Raw genomic sequence first — 16646 nt, forward strand, 5'->3', positions numbered from 1 at the left:
TCATGAGAATGTGTGACACTGAGATAATGAGAGGTTGAACCCTGGGTGTTGCATAAAGGAAGTCAGATTTTATGCTGACGGTTTCACTTGCGCTGAGGCTGTAAAGATCGTCAGACTGATATATGCATAAGTGCCACATGGAAAGGCCCAAAGAAGGAGCAAATGCAGGATCTTAAGAATGTTTTGAGAATGTGAATTCAATAGAGTTGGTATTTTAACCAACTCAAAGCCAAAATATCTTGTATAAAAAGAGAGAAACTTCATATAAGGAAGTCTGCCAGTCCGGAGCAAAGCCCCTGATGTTCATGTAATGTTACAAAGGGGTGTCAATCAGGACTGGCACTCTGAGTCAGTGGTCTCCTTTTCAAGAAGGGCCCAACAATACATGATTTGCGTCTCACTGCTATTAGGGGCGAGATTCATATCTCTGAATAAACTTAAAATTGCATGTTTACAAATAAACTCTGTGCTCTTGAACCTAACTTTTGAATTTTAATTATTATTTTACCGCAGTAATGTTGCTGCGGTAAAACATACCAAGTCTAAATGTTGGCACCTGTCTGCATATAGACGAAAGACGCCAGTAACAACAGGCTGCTGCGGTTCACATGGTGTTTGTACTGTGCGGGTCGCTTTGGGAAAACAGGCGCACTGGCAGATTACTTTGTCCTCAAGGCTCAGAGTCAACATCAGCTGGTAAACGGATCGATCTGGCTGAGCTCTGTGAGACACCTAACACCTGTTTGTAGTATTAAATGTTCATGAATAAATACAAGACAAACAAAGCGTGCAGGGTTTTTAGTCTTATCTGACCGACTGTCATCACATTTAAATCTAAATGAAGCTTAATTCTAATTGGTGCAAAATGAATGTGAATTGCAGAATGAGCTGAAAATGTAAAACACAGTGGTTAGTTAGTTAAAGATCTGTTGACAGTAACATGTTTTTAAACCTCCATGGGCTCATGAACACATTAGGACTTCCTCAACAGCATCCAGTCATTCTGGTGCTGTGATCTCCTGCAGTGCTGCTTCCCAAACACTTATACATTCCTCATGTCATCCCACTGCCAACTGACATCCTGCCTGATCCTCAGAAATAACTTCCAGCTCCTGATACAGATGGCTGATGTTTGTTGTCAAGATAAAATGTATTCCATTTGACCCAGTCTCAATTTGAAGAAATACAGTTTTTCAATTTTATATAAGGGTTGTTTATTTGCTTTTACACAGTTTTTGCTTAAAGAAGTCTGTCAATACAAGCTCATAATTCCAGTTATAAGGCTTCTGAAGGAGCTGGAAATTTGTAAGAACTGCCTTGCTTTGCTTCAGACTATGACGCAACAGGTGTTTGGTAACACTAGGTAGCAAAACTGGGCATTACAGACGCATCTCCTTTACATGCTCATGCATGAGTCTCTCGGCTCATGCTAACATAAGCTTGAATGGAATATTCTTCACTTTGCGGGTAAAATATGATGCTGCTATTTTCATGACAGTCCATCTGATGATCAGGATCTGCATTATGACGGCTGTCCATGTGATAGCAGCTTATATATCTCAGCTGAGCCTGATTCCACCTTGAATAAGTGCAAAGGTTTTATATGAATGATAATCAGTGAAGGCTATCACTGTCAGACTGACATGCTGCACCCACATGGCCTCTGCAGACAATAAAGGACAATGCATTTATTACATAATGACCCTAAATAAGCTGTCCCAACACAGTGATGCTGATTAAATGTGCTACAGCGGTTTACCTTTCATCTCCATTTATCAGATATATGCTATCTATTTTAAAGGAACCTCTTGATATATATTGTGGATCAGCCTTCATCATATGCAGAAGCCCTCCTCCTCTTTCTTTTTTCTCCTTGTGTGTGTGTGTTTTGACTCTTGTTTATCCCTGTGGGGCTTTTCTGGTCAGGAAGAGGAGGAGGCAGCAGACAAAGACAAATACAATTACTGAGAATCAAATCACCCACAAACACATGGTTTTCTCTCGCACCTCCATTTATTCTGCTGCATACTGACAGCAGCACCTGGCCGTACTTCCTGCTGCCTTGTAGCTGATGGTAAAGGATTCACAGACGTAGTCATTAAATGTAATTACAGCCAGACTTTATGGAGTGGGGAAAACCATAGCTCTCCTGATTGCATTCAAACCTGCAGGTATGAACTATAGGAATGAATAGTATAGATACAGTACAAGGCAGACAGTGAGTTAGTAGCTCTTTCAGATAAATAAATAAAAATAATGTAATTTGAAAGTGGTGAATTTCAAACTGGAAATACAGGAATGTTTCCTACTCTCGGTCCTATAAGCTGTGGACTTATGATAACAGGTCAGAACTGTACCAACATTTATGAAAATATAAGCCACAGCACTGATGTTTCTGCATCGTAAAGAAGGAGGTGGAAGGTGAGAGTATAACGCTGATCATGTCAATAGAAATGTGAACTTGGAGTTTAAAGTTTAAAGTTCTGAAAGTGACACCATCGTTTACGTTGTAACTTGTGGTGAAAGGCTCAAAAATCAAAGGTCACAGCCGTACGATAACGTCAGGTGAAACCCCTTCTCACATGTGCCGGCCTTGTCCTCGAAAACATTCTGACCTTTCATCCTCTTTAATTATCTCTACCTTAAACTCTGCCTACAATGAACCCTGTGTGGTTCACGGTCATACAGAACAACCTTTCCCATACTTAAAACCATTCCACAAAAAACCTTTGGCAGCAATCAAGTTTGATCAGAGGAAAATCTGAACCACATTTTCTCGTTTCAGGTGCTTATTAAGCCATAACTGTTGTAGTTTGGACTCTGAACAAGAGCCAGCTCATAGGCGTGAGGCCTGTTGGGTACCCTCAGCACCAGCGGAGGAAATGGGTGGATGTTTTGGAACGGTTCCTGAGGGACGCTGAGCTTCCAAGTCAACTGCCATATATACATACATACATACACGGCTGCCCTCTTTCCTTCATGTTCTCTCTCCTTCCTATGAGTCCATACATGACCTTCTCCCAGCCCCCTAAAATCAATGGGCTCTTTCACTGATCACTCTTCATAATGACCCACTGTTAAAGCCCACGGATATTTGGGAAGGTGGAAAAAAGAAGGGGGCTTTAAGCTGCAGCGTGTCTGTCTTGCATTATTAAAGAAAGCTGAGTTGACATGAGTGTACTGCAAGAAAGGAGCTTGATCATAATAGGCCAAGTTGAGTCAAGGAAACGATGAACATATCCTGACGAAGGTACAGTTGAGCCTTTAAGGTAATGGGGTCATGTTGCCCTCAACACATGGCTGAGAGAGAGAACAGAGGACAAAGCACAGAAAAGTGGAATACTAGGTAAACGTTGACACACTACAAATGATGGATGTGAGGAGGATAAAAGATAAGTAACAGAAGCAGCCTCTATTACTCACACTCAATTATTCCATCAAAAATATGAAGCTTTGGCTCCACTGAAAAGAGAAAAACAGTGGTGAATGAAGGCTTTTCTATAAAACTTTAATATATACTAAAGTTATGCATGGAAACAGAGAAATTTAGAATTTTTTCTCATGTCAAAACATTGACAGATGTCACATCACTGTGGTAACATCCATCCATCCATCTTCTGTTAACCCGCTTGTCCCGCAGTGCAGGGTCATGGGGGGCTGGAGCCTATCCCAGCTAGCTTTGGGTGAGAGGCGGGGTACAACCTGGACGGGTCACCAGTCCATCGCAGGGCAACACACAGACAGACAGACAACCATTCACACTCACACTCACACCTACGGGCAATTTAGAGTGGCCAATTAACCTAGCACGAGTACCCAGAGAGAACCCACGCAGGCACAGGGAGACAGTGCTAACCACTGCACCACCGTGCCGCCCCCACTGTGGTAACAATGTTCAATAAAGTCATAGTTTTGTTGATGTTTTCACTACAGCAGTCGATACTGACCTAAACCTACTGATCAATTCTCTAAGAGTTATCTAAACTACAAAGAATTTTCATCTATGTGAGTGTGTGTGTGTTTCTACCTGAAGTTGTGAAAACGTGGGTGTGTTTTGACATTTTTAATATTGACCGAACTCACAATAGAGGGTGTGCCAGTCAGCTCAGTTTGGCTGCACAGAACTGAGCATGAGTGAGGGAAGATCCAGGCAGAGAGACAGCAGAGCTTCTCCAGTCAAACTAAATGGCATTTGGCAGAATGAGCCAAAGAGGCGTCATCATTGCACTTCAACAAAACCCCCTTTCTTCTGCAGGAAAGAGGACAGAGATTAGTGTGTTAACCTAGTCGCACAGTGTGTTTACGTAACCTTTTTGACCCCCCCTCAGAATATATGAGTCTCTCTGTCTTTCAACATGCAAACACACACAGACTACTTTCCTCGTTTCATCCTTATTGCACAAACGTGTGAGTATTTATTTTAAAGCACACATTTGCACGAGAGCTATGCATTAGTCCTTCCAATTCTTCTGACTAAAAGACCTTATCTGCACCTGCAAATACTTTTTTCTCTCTCTCTCTCTCTCTATCTTCCCTTCTCTGAAATGTCTCATATCCTGGCAGCTTGTTGTGAAACGAAAACAGCTCCTTTGTCCAAATCTCTGCTATAAACATGAGGTCTGTCAGGGGTAAATGTCACATTCGCCTTGTTTGTCTCAGCTTGTCTAAACAGTTTAATCGCAGAGCAGACGCGCTGCATATCTGTTTGCCTCGGCTCAATAACAAGCATGAATTGTTGGTTCCACTTTCCTCTGTGTTGCTCCCAGCATATATAATCTGCAAATCATGGTGTTAAAGCTATAGAGTAAAGGAAAAAGATTTCATGTCAACGTCTTGCGCAAACTTCTGCTCAAAGCTCCGCCTGGTGTGTGTGTACACATTATTATCATGGTAAGAAGTGGGGCTGATGTTTGTTTTTGTTCTTCTTTTCAAGTCCAGACTCCTCAGCTGTGCTCAGTGTTTGTAGCACCAACATGAGGGATGAAAAAAAAAACTGGTTATCTAACCAGAAATGAATTCAAAGCATCCTCAAGTCTTCACATCAGTACTTGGAGGAGCATCAAGGTATAATGCTGACATGCACATATAGCAGCTGCACAAGAAGATCTCTGTCTGTGACAGAGAGGTCAGTGAAAGAGCACTCCTATTTTTAGTTTGGCTTTTTCAAAGGATCTGAAATACCGTTTCCTTTATGGATTTTGGAGCTCCTGAACTAAACATCGCTGCACAAATTACAAGATCAATCACGACTGGAAACCTCAAGTGTCCAAACACGATCCACGGCTATGCAAAAAGCAACAGGCAGTCTGTCTCCTACCTACGGAGGGGATGCAGACGAGTGATGTGGGCTGATATTTTTTATAGTTTTTTATTGCAGGAAGAGATTATGGGCAGTCAGAGTAAACATAAGGCCACACACAGGAAGGCTCATAGATGTAAAGGGAGCATAGATACTGATCTGTTTTAACAGACAGCGAACTGTGAAAATCTGAACAAAAAAAAATCCTATAATCCTATAAGAACATGCTGAAGGTCTGACATACAACTTCTGCCATTAAATAAGCTAGCACTGTGAGCCATCTTATGCAACAACACCTTCTTGTTGGTCTGTTTTTAGTTGCATATTATTGCATATTGATTGACTGTCCATGATTATTCAGTCAATGCACTCTGACAAACCTCCAAAACAACAGTTCCAAACTTTCGTTCATTGACTTTTTGCTGCAGCTGTCCTGACTTAAAGGCAACCTGACCTCATCACCCTTCACCCAGAAAATACCTGAGGTGGTGGATGTCCACATGCGTCTGTCCACACAGTGTAGATAGTTCTTGAAAATGTGATGGAGGGTACATCCTATGGCACATTCTGGTGATGTCCACCTGCTCCCGACACAACGGATGTTTTGGCACATCTGACATGCACACTACATGCATACTGACTTTCTGTTATTGTGATGCTTTTACCAAGCAGGTTATCAGGACTGGTATGTAACCCCAGAGAGTCTGACCTCAGTGGTTTGGATATTACTCAAAGTTTACAATCATAGGTGAAGGCTTTCTACCCTTATGTGTGGGCAAGATCGTGCTAGTCAACCTTTTGCATTCTAAAAATGAGCTCTAGTTCAAATTCTTGTGCAGCATTAACATGAAAAGATAAGGTGGCAGTCCTGTGACCTGTCTTTACAAGTTTGTCTCTGCAGTAGGACTGTGGCTGCCTGTTCATTTGCACATGAGTTTCAAAGGAGCACATGCGACTTGGTCAGCCTTTCATCATGTACAGTGTCGTCTCTGAAAGCTGGCATGCTAACCATGCCCAAATATTTACTATTAAAGAAGGCGATATACTGCATGTCCCTTTAATGTTTATAAATATATATATATATATATATATATTTACTATACTGTATTAATGTTTGTGTGTGTGTGTGTGAGAGAGAGAGGCAGTGGGGCTTAGAATCCAATCAGATCAATGGTGGTCTGTTCAGAGCGCAGCGGCGCTTTAAGAGCATTCACTTGTCAAAATAAAACCAGTGGAAGTGAACTGTGGGTCAGTGCAGACTCTGAGTGGTCTGTACAGAGGAGAGGCTTCAGTCTTCACAGCTTCATCCAAAAAGAACGATTTTCAACAGGAAATAAAGCTTTGTGTCTCTATAAATCACTGCCGAAGACGCCCAGAAGGAAGAAATATATATATATGTATATAAATATATGTCGCCAGAATTTGTGGGAGCTACAGCGATCAAACAGTTTTACTGCTGTAAAGGTTTTGGAGGTCTCATCCACTGCACCAAAACACAACTAATGAAATTCCTTAAACTCAGCCTCCACCAATAAGCATCCATCCACCGGGGCAAAGAGCAAAGGGAGCACTTCCCGTGAGGGTGTGACACCAGCACAAAAGCCCCTCTATATACACCTCACAACCCCAAGCAGAAATATCACTCACTGCTTTTCTATTTGGAATCCATGGAGCAGGGAGCACAGCTCTCTCTCTCTTTCTCTCTCTGTGTTGTCCCACATTTCCTATGTGACCTTTGACCTTGAACTTAACTGAAAACAGAAACATTTTCTGTCTTTCTTTGTCTGCATGTGTTAGGACTGTTATGACAGTGGCTGTGGGTTGCTATGGTGATGAGTTTGACATGTATCCTTAAGTGGCACATATAAGACCTTGGGGGTGGGGGTTGGGGAGTCACCATCTCTTGCGTCAGAGTTTCCAGTATCACAGTTTCTGATACTGGAAAGGCGAAAACAACGACCAGTTACCTCATCAATGGGCTTTTTATCCCTTGTTGTCACTTATGTGTCTGAAACTGCAGCCTTAGTGGCCGGTAGATCTTTGACACGATAATGATCCTGAACACTTCAAGTGTTTATGCTCAGCTGTGCTGATCATCCCGCCTCTGCTCCTCCTCCTCCTCCTCCTCCTCCTTGTTATCTAAATAATTTAGATATTGTGGTTTCAGTCATTTGAGAGGCTTTTTGTGAGCCATGGCCAACTTCAACTTCAAAACGTCCCCTCAGAAAGTCGTGGGAGATGTCACATAACGTTTCCCACGGTCTGCGCGGCTTCATGCTGAGCAAGACAACAGCTTTGTGATTGTGTGTTTATAGTCACAACAGTGTTGTTTTTATTGAACAGCAGGTCTCGAGGTGTAGCTATGGTTCATTAACACGCAGAGTCTGAAGGAGGCCTCTCAGTAAAATACTGTTTTGTAGGTGTGTGACACTGACGCCACATGGAGGAGCATCCATCACGATCATTAGTTAGGTGCCACCCAAGTCTCTCTCTCTCTCTCTCTCTCACACACACACACACACACACACACACACACACACAGTTTTAAGGAACAGGTGCCATTTTATAGGCTGTGAAGCCATCAAAGTGACAAAAGATGATTTCTCAAAGATCAGTTTCTACTCCTGATGACATCCTGTGCTCCTCATTCCATCCTGCGCCAGATGTGTATCATCACACTCCCTCACCCTCTGTCCCTCTCTCTACCTCCCTCCCTCATTACACACATATTTTCCAGGTCTTTTTTTTTGTCTCATGAAACTTCAACTCGTCACTGCAGCATTCCTCTGCCATCAGTAGGAGAGCTCTTATCTTTTGGCCCTAATGCAAAGACTAAACATACAGCATAATGTGAGTGGGCTGTTAGAAAGTCTGAGGTAGCAGGTCACCCTGCCACTCAGAGAAGAGGGAGGTGTTCAGTTACAAATCTGCCAAAAGAGTTTGTGCATTTTGTTGCACTGTATATTCAGTACGGATGTTAAATCTGTGGAGATCTGAGCATAAGGTCACAGTTAAGACAAACTTGGCTGAAACATTTTTGTTGGGGTGAACAAACAGAATAGAAAGATGTTAATATACACAGCACTCTAAAATCCATCTCTGCTCGTGATGTTTGTAAAAAATGAAAAAGAAAGAATCTTTTTTCAGGTGAATAAGAGCAGCATCGTTCATGTTCTCGTCTCAGTGGAGTTGCAGAATTAAAGCCCTGCAGATGTTGTGGCTCACACGGACCACAATGGAAACGCCTCAGAAACTATTGTGGAGCCCAGTGGAACTAATTCCTTCAGAGAGAGTCCCACTGACTGACTGAGGAGCGGTTCATTTGTGCCTCCTCCTCCTCCTCCTCCTCCTCCTGCTGCCTGGCTGCTGCGGGGTTTTATACCAACGCACCTCCTGACTGAATAGACCACTGACTTCACCCCCACCAGATTCAGCCTTTTACTTAGATCGCTCGGCCTGGTCCCACCCATATGTGAACAGCTTTTGTCACAAGTGGAAAAAAAAAGTCCTTTTCAGATTTTTCTTCCCCCCCTCCCTCTCTGTCCACCCTCCCTTCCCTCCCTCCTCAGCATCAAGTGCAGCCTGAGCGGAGCGTCCCGGCTGCGACTTTCTCTCAGCCTCTTTGAAGGAGCAATGAGGAGAAGGCAGCCGGCTGATACCGGGACGTCTGGGATGCACTAACACCCGGTTGTTTTCTGGAGGGATCATATTTGTTCATATCCAGGGGAAAACAAACAATACGTTGCGGATTTGGCATTTCCATCAATCGGATGCGAGCAGGTAGGAAGCCTTGCGTTGTTTTGCAGTTATCACGGTCTGTCGATGGAAACACGCAGAAAATGTGTCTGTTTTTTTTGCTCTGTTTACTTATTTGTATTTTAGGTCATTTAATAATTACACTTTACATTACATACATAAAGCGCATTTACGTTTTTTTTAGCCTGAATATTGCACCATATTCTTCATTTATACATATAATATTACATTTTTCTGAGTACTGCCATCTTTATTATTGTTATGACCTAAAGGTAGTCATTATGTTTTGGTATTTCAATTAACAGACTCTTTTTTTCCAGCTGATGCAGATGCACAATTATCAATATTTATGGCATTCTCTGCTTCATGGATATTTATTGATGGCTGTGATTTGTTGAGACCATAATCTGCACCTACATGAAGATGTTTTGTTATTTAAATCAGACTTTTGGGGTATGATTTCCTCTTTTTCAACCTCTAACAGTGTCTGTCCTGCTGTGTTGTTCTAACTGAGAAGCAGAAGTTTATTTAAAGTTGAGTAAAGAGGTCAAACTGAATGAAATCCACGGTTTTTTTTTATAAACATGCTCTTGAACTAGACAGTGGCTGTCTCCTCTGTCTGAGTTGGACATGGACGGTTGCGCCACAGCGCCCTCCTTTGGTTGCCTTGGTCTCCTGTGTGTGTGTGTGTGTCCTCTGCTGTGACTCTCAGGGATGAAGAGGGCACAGCTTCTTGTTTTAGCTGACGGCAGTGGAAAAATAGTGGAGTTAAAATGAGTGCTTTCTAAGACCAAGAGCCGTCATGGCAGCATATCAGTTTCCACTTCGTGCTGAATAATTGCAGGCTCTCTGCTGGATTTGTGTTGTGTCTGAGTCTGGCGGCGGGGAGTGTGAAGCTGAACAGAGATGAAGGGTCATTTTTGTATTCTCATTTATTCGGGCTGTTTTACAGCTCTGCGGCCTTGTATTTTATTGCCGTCTGTTGCAAGCTGGTTACATGCTGGCTGCTGGGTTTGGATTATTAGACTCTTCAGCTAGAAAGTCCCCTTTTGCAGTCTCAGATGGACGACAATGCACTTACTGATGCACAAATCTGAACTGAAACATGAACTAAACACTGATATGAAGCACTGATGTGGTCCACAGGCGATACTGTACAGACAGTGGTCCCTCTCAGCTGAGGCTCCTGTGAGCTTTGCCAAACCAGGCAGAGTATGTGTCTGTGGTTCATCCTCAGCCTGTGTCAGTCTGTATTTAACCTCCTCAAACATCCAGACTGAAGGTGATCAACTTCGGCTGCATCCAGATCATTTTCTCTCCTGTGTGACCTCATCACCACAGCCACGCTGAGAGAAACTCTGTAGTTAAGTGATGGTCTGCTGAATCTATTAAAACGCACCCAAATCGTAATTTTCTTTATGGGTTTATCAGGATTATTGGCAGCCTCACACTCACAACATGAAGCACTCAGCTGTCTGCAGCCGGCTCTCTCTCTTGATGTCATCCTTGTGCATGCAAGGAGTCCAGTGGAGCTGAGGAAACCAGATATGGTCATTACAGAAAGAGAAGGTTAACCATTGTGGCAAACCTCCAAGCCAATGTCTCAGCTCATTCAGAGGATCCGAGTTCATCCTCTCCTTCTCGCTGCCCGCAGCCTCCAGTGAGACTCAGAGGACTGTAAATCTCCTCTGAACCACAAAAGTGAATGCATCAGATCTGCAGACGCGTTTCAAGAATTAAAGAATACTTTTAACTGAGTGTCATTTGAACCACTTTGGGCAGCATTTTCGGCGACTGTGCACAAGAGACTGTCCACTTGTGTATACTGTGCAGCTCCAAGTCAGCTGAATGACTAAGAATCTGGGTTACATCGCCTCCGTGTGGCTGTAAATGGAACTTTGTGTATATTTGAGGCCTCAACATTACAGCTTCTGCAGAGTGCAGTAAAAGAGGAAGTTACAGTTTAGATGGCAACTTCTCAATCTCAAGAATGGACAGGTTCATTCATTAAAACAAAAAGACTAACAAAGACTAATAAATACAATTCCAATTCATCATTCTTCATTCAAGATGTAAAATAAAGCAAAAGGGTTAAAAGTGCAACACATCTGTAAAACCTACAATTTACCAGTTAGACTGAAGACACCTCCTGTTGGCTTTCGGTCATTCTAAATACCTGCTCATAGCTGATTCAACCAAACCAAATGTTCTAATGATGGGGTAAACCAAATCAGTCATCTAAAGCAACCAATCACATGACCAGGAAAAAAACAGCTGTTACTAGTAGCCTGTGTGTGAGCATGTGGCCTCTAGATGTGTATTCTGTTAATTGGTTTCAGGTGGGACCAGATAAAAGAGGAGGAGGCAGAGATGTCTGTGCACTAGTGCCCCACTTTACAAGCATTATCATACACACTCTTTTTATTCCTATTTCACTGTGATGTTTAGCTACAAGATCAAGGTTATTATGACTCATCATCTGAACCCTGAATGCCACAATGTTTAGATTTTTAGTGAATGCTTACCAGGTGATGGTGCCACATTAAAAGTCAGATGTCATTGTTCTGTGGAAACCATCCAAGAGTAGGTGGTAAGCCCAGTGACGTGTCTTCTGTGGACTATTAAATGTGCACAGAGTCCTAGAATCAAGAGGTGAATCATCAACAGAGAGATTAATGATTTCCATTTTGTTTTTTCCAGAGCCAGGCCCAACTTAATGATGGGCCCTATTCCTCTGTGTGTGCTGCTCCCGGTGACGGTGCTGTCTGTGGTGGTGGCTGTGGCTGCTGAGGAGAAGGCCGTGGATGACCAGTACACCTGGCCGCAGTGGAACTTGCCTCTGGTAAGGAAAAGACGCACTGTGCCTCTCACCAGCCCCAACTTCTCAGCTCAGCCTCAGCCGGAGCTAAGCGGGACCTGTGGGATTGAGTGTCAGCGTCACCTTCCTTCACCTTCTCTGGACGACCTGGAGCAGCTGCTGTCCTATGAGACAGTCTACGATAATGGCACACGCACACTTACCTCAGTTTCAGTGCAGCACCTAAACGAGGCATCTGTCTGGTCCAGAAACACCTCGTCAAGCTCCCGCCACAAACGGGAGGTGTACGGCACGGATACTCGCTTCACCATTACAGATAAGCAGTTCTCTACCAAATACCCCTTCTCCACCTCTGTGAAGATCTCCACGGGATGCTCTGGGGTTCTAGTGTCACCTAAACATGTGCTGACTGCTGCACACTGCATCCATGACGGGAAGGACTATCTAGATGGTGTGCAGAAGCTACGTGTTGGTATTCTGAAGGAGAAGTCCAGGCGAGGCAAAGGAGGCAAAGGGAGAGGGGGGAAAGGAAAGGGCAAAAGACGAAAGGGAGACAAAGCTAAAGAAGAGGTGCAGGAAAAGGAGGAGACCGCTGGCAAAGGAGACCGTAAAGGGAAAGGGAAAAGTCGGAAGAGCCGGAGTCGACGAAGTGCAGAATCGGAGAAACCTTCATTCAAGTGGACCAAGGTCAAACAGACGCAGGTTCCGAAGGGCTGGTTCAAAGGTGTGGCTGATGGACTGGCTGCAGATTATGACTACGCAGTCCTCGAGCTGAAGAAAGCCCCGAAAGTAAAGCACATGGATCTGGGTGTCATACCATCAGTCAAGAAGCTCCCTGCAGGGAGGATCCACTTCTCTGGCTTTGACGATGATCGACCCAGTAATCTGGTGTACCGGTTCTGCTCTGTGTCTGAAGAATCCAATGATTTGTTGTATCAGTACTGCGACGCCAAACCCGGCTCCAGCGGCTCTGGGGTCTACATCCGCCTCAAAGAACCAGGCAAGAAGAAGTGGAAGAGAAAGATCATTGGAGTTTTCTCTGGGCACCAATGGGTGGATGTTAATGGGGACGGGAGTCAGCAGGATTACAACGTGGCGGTCAGGATAACACCCCTCAAATACGCTCAGATCTGCTACTGGATCCACGGGGACTCAAGCGAGTGCCAGGTAGCCTAAAAGTAACCGCCACAGGGCCACCTCCAAAACAACACACTCCCAGCCTGTATTATCCACCATTTATCACAAACCAGGGGCCCAACGACTGCCTCTGCTCCTCACGCCTTGCTCCTGATCAACACACAGCCATACAGACTCAGCGCTGACAACAGGAACCCGTCAGTGCATCCGGAGAACTGTGGCTCTTCAGCTTTTCTAATTTATTTTGACTCTTTCAAAAAAAAAAACATGTTTGTATTATAAGCCCTGTTATACATTTATAGAGAGACTTGCATTTTCAGGCCCTCACCAACACTGTAAAAAAACAGCATTGGCTTTGACAAAAGACCCAGGAAAAATAAATGTAACTTGTACGATATATAGAGATACTTTTTTGTAACACTTTTTATAAACATTCTGATTGAACGAGCTGGTGTTTTGCATTGTGTATATCTAGAAGTTTTTTTTTTTACTACCTTTATAAATAAGACTATTTTTCTGTCTAAATAGAGAAAGGCTCCTCGTGGAACCTGGATAGAAGATTTTTTTTGTGAGTCTCACCATCTTTTCTCTGTTCTCGCAATGCAGTGAAATGTGGTTTCATTGTTGTGCACATAAAGATATCGGTGCTCATCCAGACGACGTGGTGCTAATTTATGGAACTGTAAACTATTTTTTTTTTTTGCTGGGGGGGGGGGGGTACTTCTCAGAATATATGTTGATAGCCTAGTACTGTAACTATGTATTTAATGTGAGGCTACATATTTGGGACTGAACCATTCTGCAATTTACTTGAGCTGTTTATATTTCTCTGATTCTAATTGAGATTACAGAAGCCACAATAATTTTATATGATACAAATTTATTAATTAGGAGTGTAACATTTTGTTTGTTTGTTGTTTTTTTTAAAATTCTATGTTGCTTATATTCCAAAAAAAGTGTCCATGAGTGTCCTTTTAAAATACCAAATAAATGAAATTCATGTTGCAGTTTGAAGACTTCCAACCATTAAACCAAGATTACAATCGTTTCTGAGTATGTCACTGTGTGTGTGTGTGTTTCCTGGTGACAAATAATATTTCTGCCTTTATAAAACTAGTCTATTTTAATTATTACACAGTAAGTCAACACCAACTACTGTAATAATTGCAAAAAGAACAAAAATCTTGGTCTTCTTAAGAGTGAATATTAAAATAGCTCTCCATTCATCACTCCTTCAAATCAATAATATTGACATCGCCTTAGCAAGAGAACCTTCGGATGTCACCACGGGCTCTGCAGGCCAAAGGCCTGCTTCTATAAGTACTAATTTGATCTACATGACAAACAGCAAAACTAGAGTGACGGTGAACTTATGGCCAAAGACCAATGACGATAAGTGATGGAAATGTTTGGGGTTTGTTTGCTTGCCTCCAGAGACTTAGACAGAAAGAGAACTTGAAGACTTTAACCCAATACTGACCCTTAATCCAACACCGAATGACTCAAAAGTAGAAGACATGGAGGTTTACATATGGCCATTTAGATGTAGAAATGCAAGAAAATCCTCAATTTTGTGAACTACATGGCTAAAAATGTAATTTTGTTTGGATACAGTTCAAATATTCCACTTATCTGTAGGCCTAAGGGAAGTACAGATGTTTTTTCTTTTATTACTTAACTCTAAATGTATATTATTCTGTTCTAGATGACTTATACAAAGTAATTGTCCCACACACAATTGCCTTATTGACTTAAAACACTGACATGTCCATGGTTTTGTTACCTTTAAGAATAAGTAATGCAAGTTTCAGTCAACACGACGGCTTCATTTCTCATGCAGAAACCACAACAGTGCTTCTACATCTGAATGTTAGTTCAAGAAAAAGATGGGCAGCTCACTCCGTCATTGAATTTATTGCATCTCAAAGGGCTTACATGCACTGGGGGAAGGGCGCATTGTAAATAAAATAAATTTACAACTAAACAAAAATACAATTTTCATAAGTCAGTCATGAAAAACGGTTTGGAATCTCCCGCTATTTTTCCCTCTGAATCACAATCGATCCTCACAACCAATCCACTAACATGAGGACACAGGAGCCGGTGAACGCTGTCCAAACAACATATCAAACACTGAACGGCAACAGTGGCCTCCACTGCATTGCTCCCATGTGGCCGCTTACGGTCTGACAGAATTCCATTAACTAAAGTGAGCCATCAGGAAAAAAAAGAGCTATGCTCAGACAGCTTTTACATTTTGCCAATCATGGTGTGTTTCTGCAAAAGCAGCGTTGCGACCAGTCCTGATCAATAGCAGAGAAATTAAAGGTACTCTGTGGAGTTTATTAACAAGGAGAGCTATTTTTCTTTTTATAAAATCAAACATTGTTTACTGGATTTCTCTCTTTGGTGAATGTAAACAGAAAAACACAACAGTATACCTTTAATCTGACTTTTTTTGGTGATGGGATTTTAGGCCACAGTAAGAACATCCTCTGCTTTTTTTTTTTTTTTTTTAATTTAAGCTGTCTGAACACAAAGGTAACCAGAATAAATGTTATAAAGGTTACAGTGTGCTGGGGTAAGTTGATGAAAAACTAAAGCGCATTCTCTGTGAGATATGTTCTTTAATAGCAATGCCAGCAAATATGGACAGCAGTCTGGAGGATTATTCTAAAACAAACAAATAACATGAAACAAATAGACAAAAAAAACATAGAAAAATAAGCCACAAGTAAAAAAACAAAAAGGATCACCTGCTGGTGGAGAATGACTCAGAAGCCCATAGAATTTGATTCTAAATATACAGTATGTTAATCACATAGTCATATTCGTTTGGAAATACTTTCAAATGATGACAGGAGATAGAGGGATACTCACACGACTTCGTACAGTTTCATGTCTGATTCACATTTATATTTCTCTTCAACAGACATACAGAATAGAGACGTAATCCTCGCCAGAGAAATATTATGTACATCAAAGAGGACCATCTGTAAACAACACGCAACATGTTTCTGCGAAAATGAAAATAAAAGGTCTACTGGGGCTTAGTTTGCCACTCTCATCCCAGTTAGAGTGGAACAAAGAAGAGCTCCTCCCCCTTTATAAGGAGGCGGAGACAGAGACAGGGCAGTGGGTGGAGATTAGGACACCAAAGCACATCCATCATTCAACTCAGTACAAGAAATAAACCTAAACATACGCTTTCACTTTCTCTCACGTATTTTTTAGATTTTTTTTGGTGTGATTTTGTTTAAACAAAAAGATTAGTCACATCAACATGAGCACACACTTGTATTTTTTTTTTCTCATATATTTCTATATAATCCGCTATGGTTCACTTTCACAGTTTGTGCTACAACATCACACGGGAGAAGGGAGGGGTGGGGTGTGGATGGGTGGGACAGGGGGGGGGGAGAAAAGAGGCTGTTAGACAGTTGAGAAGCTGAGAACACTGCTGGCATCCTGAGATGTTGACAGACACCAGGTAGAAGGTGAGAGGACCCCGATCCAGAGAGGAAAGCAGCTATGCAGAGGGGACAGGATGTGAAGAGCACTTCAAAGTAAGTGTCATGTTCATAGGGCAACATTTCTCCCCCCTAAAAGCTTTTATTTTTCAAGAGTTCATGCACA

At 42.4% G+C, this 16646-nt stretch overlaps 2 protein-coding genes across 6 annotated transcripts in view; one reads left to right on the forward strand and one right to left on the reverse strand.

Annotated features, from left to right (window-relative positions):
- The first annotated feature begins 8702 nt into the window (after positions 1-8702).
- prss35 (serine protease 35) lies at positions 8703-14026 on the forward strand. The gene is made up of 2 exons (XM_028426589.1): positions 8703-9079; positions 11756-14026. The coding sequence occupies exon 2, from the start codon at positions 11772-11774 to the stop codon at positions 13047-13049; it is 1278 nt and encodes a 425-aa protein (XP_028282390.1). The 5' UTR covers positions 8703-9079; positions 11756-11771; the 3' UTR covers positions 13050-14026.
- An 879-nt stretch (positions 14027-14905) lies between these two features.
- snap91a (synaptosome associated protein 91a) overlaps positions 14906-16646 on the reverse strand; it is a 30727-nt gene continuing 28986 nt past the window's right edge. For all 5 annotated transcript variants that reach the window (XM_028424667.1, XM_028424668.1, XM_028424671.1 and 2 more), the window contains one exon: positions 14906-16539. The gene's annotated coding sequence lies outside the window, so the exon portion shown is untranslated. The remainder of the gene's footprint in view (positions 16540-16646) is intronic.

This window comes from Parambassis ranga, chromosome 16 (assembly GCF_900634625.1).
Source record: "Parambassis ranga chromosome 16, fParRan2.1, whole genome shotgun sequence".
Taxonomy (NCBI): domain Eukaryota; kingdom Metazoa; phylum Chordata; class Actinopteri; family Ambassidae; genus Parambassis; species Parambassis ranga.

Coding starts and splice junctions, on each gene's coding strand:
- prss35 (XM_028426589.1), top strand. CDS start 11,772: ATGATGGGCCCTATTCCTCTGTGTGTGCTGCTCCCGGTGACGGTGCTG.